Source organism: Sinocyclocheilus grahami, unplaced genomic scaffold (genome assembly GCF_001515645.1).
Source record: "Sinocyclocheilus grahami isolate Dianchi unplaced genomic scaffold, SAMN03320097.WGS_v1.1 scaffold54.1, whole genome shotgun sequence".
Taxonomy (NCBI): domain Eukaryota; kingdom Metazoa; phylum Chordata; class Actinopteri; order Cypriniformes; family Cyprinidae; genus Sinocyclocheilus; species Sinocyclocheilus grahami.
The window spans coordinates 1,961,095-1,967,131 of NW_015505233.1; the positions used below are offsets into that span (position 1 = coordinate 1,961,095).

General features: G+C 37.4%; 1 protein-coding gene across 1 annotated transcript in view; it reads left to right on the plus strand.

Moving 5' to 3' along the window:
* The window catches only part of LOC107583624 (coiled-coil domain-containing protein 85C-A-like), a 52,729-nt gene extending 49,098 nt beyond the window's left edge, over positions 1 to 3,631 (plus strand). Inside the window, exons 7-8 of the mRNA XM_016269911.1 lie at positions 2,548 to 2,646; positions 3,080 to 3,631. Coding sequence (XP_016125397.1) covers positions 2,548 to 2,646; positions 3,080 to 3,169 — 189 coding nt within the window. The 3' untranslated portion in view covers positions 3,170 to 3,631. The remainder of the gene's footprint in view (positions 1 to 2,547; positions 2,647 to 3,079) is intronic.
* Positions 3,632 to 6,037: the final 2,406 nt, after the last annotated feature.

The following is a 6,037-nucleotide window of genomic DNA, read 5'->3' on the forward strand; positions in this document are numbered from 1 at the left end:
AGGGTGGGATTTAATTATGTCTCTGGGGAAAATCTAGTAGCAAATCTGACACAAGAAAGCAGAAATAAACAAGCCACCTCCCTCTGCTGTTTCTTTCTCACTTCATCTGTTGAGCGCTTTCTCGGCTCCATTTCTGTCACTCTCACTCTCTTGTCTGTCAGCATCTATCCTGCTCTTTCTGAGGGTGGAATTTGCAAATGGAAAAAACAAGGCAGATGACTACATAGTACTCTGTTGTTTGGCGAGATCGCATAGAGGACAATTATAAATTGACATGCTATGCTTTTCTGTCGAGTTGAGTTCTTTTTAGATATACAGTATATTACCATGTATAAAAAGACATTATTAGGATCTATACTGTGAAGAATAAAAAATATTACATGTAAAATATTATCCTGAAAACATTACGCAAACCTGAAGAGAAACTAGGGCTGTCAATAAATATAAATTAAATATTAAATTAATGTGAATAATCTAATGATTTCTGAATTTATTTATTAAAACAGTAATATCAAATTCGGTACATTTTATCAAATGTATGTCACAATCCGCTGGATGCACGGGCACGAGGAGATGTAGAGATTTCTCAGAACGAGAGTTTTTAATGATTCAAACAGGAGACACACTAAACTGAAGGGATTGGGGCTTATAAACACAGGATAACGAGGGAAAAAATAGACACAGCTGGAATCAAATTAACACAATTAACACAAGGAGAAACTGGGTCATGGGGAGCAAAATGCACACAGACAGTCCAGAACCCTGACATGTTGCCCCCCTCCCGGAAGGTGCGTCCTCGCACCATAGAACAACAGAGGGGGGGTGGGTGGGAACTAAGGAGGAGGCTCAGGAGGAGGACGGACACCTGGGAGGGGGCCGACAGACAGAGACCAAGGAGGCGACGGAGGATGGAGAAGCCAGGGAGGAGACAGGAGGGGCCCGGAGCAGGAGGAGCCAAGGCACAGGCACAAGGCACCCAGGCCACAGCCATAATGGCGACCCATGGTGGAGCCGACGGAGGGAGGAGCGGCCGCCAACTCCAGGGGGCCGACCAACGGCGGCGGAGCAGGTGGTGGAAGAGCCCGAGGTGGAGACGGAGAGCCAACGAGCTGGGGGGCTGGGCTCTGGGTGTCAGGGTCTGGTGTCTGGTGTTTCTCCCTCTCACCACCAGAGGTCGCCATTTCACATCCTCCCGGACTCCGTTACCTTCACTCCACTCACCTGTTCTCTCATTACCTTATTATTGATTAATTTGTCCCAGCTGTTTTACCTGATTGCCTCTCCCTTATAAGCTCCCTGTGTTTTCTGTTCTGGGCTCGTTTGCTTCACATAGGAGTCGGGGTTGCTCAGTTTTTGTCTCGTGGTGTGCTTTCATGTTACTCTGTTTTTTTCCCTCCCTCGAGGTGGTTTCAGTTGTGTTTATTGTTTATTTTTGTGAATTATAAATAAAGACCCCATCTGCCTGCACTTGAGTCTTCGCCCCTTGCGAACCGTGACACTGGGTCCAGAGTGGATCTGGCGAGATCATCCTTGGGAGTGACGGTGAGAGGTGATCTGTTTCTCGCCAGAATCCACTCCACAAACACGGCGAAATCCTCTCGAGGACCATCTTCGGACGACGGCGCTCTGCACTCGATATTTAGACTGGCGTCGTAGAACGCACAGAGCGTGTCGTCTGGGTAGCTGATGGTGCTTGCTAGCAGCTGGAACAGTCTAGTATGGTCCTCGAGAGCTTTGTCCCCCTGCTCCAGCAGGAAGAGGAGGTATTCGGGATGAAGAAAAGCGAAAAACAAAAACGGAGGGTAGACACGGAGGTTACGGTTTTGGTCGGATCTTCTGTCACAATGGATGCATGGGCACGAGGAAATGAGGAGACGTAGAGATTTCTCTAATGATTCAAATAAGAGACACAGAGCACAAAGATGTCGTTCACAACAAGTAGATCCGACAAACTAAACTGAACAGACTGGGGCTTATAAACACAGGATAACGAGGGACAAAATAGACACAGCTGGAATCAAATGTCAATATATATATATATATATATGACTGTAAATATAAATTATAAATATAACTTTTATTAAATTTATAATTTTATTTCATTTATATATTTTGTTTTACTATTAATATAAATTAAATATAACTAATAAGAAATTATTAAATAACTAAATAAAGTGTTATACTACTATTATATTTTAAATTTACATTACATTTTATTAAATTAAAATAATTTACATTTTAATGTTTTTTTTTTTTTTTAGCATTTTTTATATACATTTTCTACATTTCAAACCTTAAATTACCAAGCTTTTATTTTGGTGGCTTTCGAGGAAGTAAGCATATGCGCTGTTGGTTTTAGCGCTGCCGAGTAAAGCCAAAGTCCCTTTTGATTTGAGATATTATTCATTTTGTTGCACAAACAGTGCCTTAAGAGTTACACTTAAGTGTAAATAATTAGGACTGGTGGTTTGTTCAAGTCAGTTAAGTTTGAGCCATAGTAATAGTTCTGCTTGATTTATCGAGCACCTCTGTTCATTTGCTTTGTAGGTATTAGAAGTCCATGAAAACCTAGACAGGAAGATCCCGGAGGACTACGAGGAGGATCTCAGTGAGAAAGAGAAAGCCATTGTCAGAGAAATGTGTAATGTGAGTAGTATAATAATAATACATAAAAATAGTAAATACATAAAAAGTGTTTAATTTAAACATTTATTTTTTTCTATTTTTTTCATAAAGATTTTAGCTGGTTTATTATATGTTATTACTAAACTTTTACAATTAAAAAAATATGTAGAATGAGAAAAACATAACAAAGAAACATACAAACATTATTTATATTATGACATTATAGCTGACATGTTCTGTTAGGAAGCTTGTCTCCAGAACTCAAACATTCAAATCATCATTATCATCACACACAATATCAAAAATCCATACCATCACACACATTATATGACCACATCTTCATTCCAGAACATGCTGCATGATAGCACTGAAGAAATAGTTTGAAGACATTTTTCATTTTACTTCATATAGTCAAAAGATTCACCAAACTGTGTGTTTGCTTTTGTGTGTTCAGGTGGTGTGGCGTAAGCTCGGTGATGCAGCAGGATCCAAACCCTCCATCCGCCAACATCTCTCTGGGAACCAGTTCAAAGGCCCTTTGTAGCTTCCATGTCAATGACCAGCAGGGCCTCGAACAAACAAACAAATCTGTGAATATGACAGGAGGAACAGACAGTCTCAGAACTGGGCAACTTCGGGAAACCACACAAAGAACTTTGCTTCTACTGCCAGCTCCTTTCAGCCCATGGCATTCAGTTGAGACATTTCAAACCTATTACTTATGAAGCCAGGTGGTAGTTAAATACATAATAGACTCACAATTAGCACAAGCTAAATCATAGCTCTATTTATGTGCGCACCATCCAAGTATTCATACAAGGCAGCTTAATGGATTAATTTCTCGTTCCAGATAAGGAATGAAAGCACACAGCTCTTACGCAGATAAATACTCCATGGAGATACTCCTACAGGATAGATCCTTTCCACTCCTAAAAGCTTTTTGATTTTGGCATAAGACCACTCCATATTATTCAAAGATTTTTTTTTTTACCTTTTACACTACCGTTCAAAATTTTGGGTTGTAAGATTGTTTTATGTTTTTGAAAGAAGTCTCTTATGATCAGCAAGGCTGCATTTATTTGTTTCTACATACAGTGAACGTAATATTGTAATAATACAGTAATATAGTGAAATATTATTACAATTTAAAATAGCTGTTCTGTTTTAAAATGTAATATATTCCTGTGATTTTCAGCAGCTATTACTCCAGTCTTCAGTGTCACATGATCCTACAGAAATCATTCTAATATGCAGATTTGATGTTCAAGAAACATTTCTTATAATTATCAATGTTGAAAACTGTCGTGCTGCTCAGTTGTGGAAACCATCAATGAATAGAAGGTTCAAAAGAACAGTAATTGTTTACAATTGAAATCTTTCATTTTCTGCTACATTTAATGCATCCTTGCTGAATAAAAGTATTATTAAAAAAAAATAAAAATCTTACTGACCCCAAACTTTCAAACAGTTGTTGTATATATATTTTTGACTTGAGCCACTCCCATCACATCAGAATGTGACGGACTGTTATCATTACAATTAAACTCAAACAAGAATCATGTTACTTAAATTTACCAGCCATTGATTATTAACAAGTTCTATTCATTCATCAGTGTTAATTATGGACCATTAACAACATAGCTGAAAAACAAAACATAACAGTAAACCTTTTAATTGAAAAAAGTCTTTATTTCACGAAGAACATATTTTCTAAGTTTCCCAGAAATGCATATTCTAAAATAATACTGTATACTTTGGGAATAAATTCTATTACCTGGAAATATTCAAAGGATATATGCAGGCCAGCTCACGAGTTTAAGCATTTAATTCAAATGGTTTTTTTTTCAAACAGTTCTTATAAATGCCAGCTCATCTCAAATCATATTACTTTAAGTTCCAAATTGACAATCATGGTTAATGAAGCTGCTTTCTGTGACTTCATTTGTAATTAAACAAATGAAAGTAGATGGAGTCAAAATTCAATATCAATATCTTTTAATGTGTCCCAATGCTTTTGATTGCATATGAGTCCTTATTGATTTGTGTGGTCGTAATATAATTACAATTACTGATAAGGGAATAGTTCAGCCAAAAATGAAAATTTGTTGAAAACGAACTCACCCTCTAGCCGTCCAAGATGTAGATGAATTTGTTTTTTCATCAGAACAGATTTGGAGAAATTTAGCATTACATCACTCGCTCACCAATGAATCCTCTGTAGTGAATGGGTGCCGTCAGAATGAGAGTCATTGCAATGGTTTAAAGTTAAAATGCCTTAATAAAGGATTTGTTTCTTACAAACAATCAACGTTTTGCTTCACAATATCGTGTGAATTATGATGTTTTTATCAGCTGTTTGAACTCTCATTCTGACGGCACCCATTCAGTGCAGAGGATCCACTGGTGAACAAGTCATGTGATGCAAAATTTCTCCAAATCTGTTCCAATGAAGAAAGAAGCAAACACATATACATCTTGGATGACCTGAGTGTGAGTTAATTTTCAGCAATTTTCCATTTTTGGCTGAACTATTCCTTTAAATCTGTTTTAGGTCTACAAATTGAGTTCTGTATGAAAAGAACTGGAACTGTATTTCAGGTTCTGAATAGGTGCAATAGAGAAACTCTGTGCTGGATGAATGCAAGTATGGAAGTGATGCGTGCTTTCTGTTCAGCCTGAGGTTTCATCAGTACACTATTTCAAAAAATATTTTTATGTCGTAATCTGCGATCGATCGGAGCATGTAAAGTACCTCGGCCAGTCACATGTTCCATTATTCCTTTTACCAAGCTTAACATTTCTGCTTAAACTGAATGAAATCAGACCATGCATTATGTGTTGATGAAAACTGGATCAGTTGTAAGGTTTGCATTATTAATAATAAGCTTCCTTTGCTGAATTTTGTGTAAAGCGTCTAATTCTGCTCCATAGGCCTAGTTCATGAGACCGACGGGCAACATCTTTTATGTGCTTATTGTAGCCTACATGATATATAGCAAAGTCTTATGAATGAAAGTAAATGAGAAAGCAGTAAATGAGATGTCTTTTGAGTTTTATGTATTATAATTCAGATTCAGTATCTGTGTACACAAGAACTGTCTCAAAAGATGCTTGCTGCATTCCTACAAAAAGCTCTTTTTTAAAAACCAGTGACCCGATAAGCCATACTTTTGTATTGTTTGTTTAAATCAAAGCTATTTTTGATCATTGCCGAAATGCCGGTCTAGTTATTTTTGTATTAAAGTTGTGTGGATATTTCATTGAAATTGTATATTTATGAGAGCACTTTTACAGTGCTAGACTGAAATCACATTCGCATTGGATGGCTTTTTTTTCACACTGGATGCAGCAGGTGGCTTTTGGCTTTTTTGTCTGATGTTTATGCGAACAAAATGAGCAGCAAACATTTGAA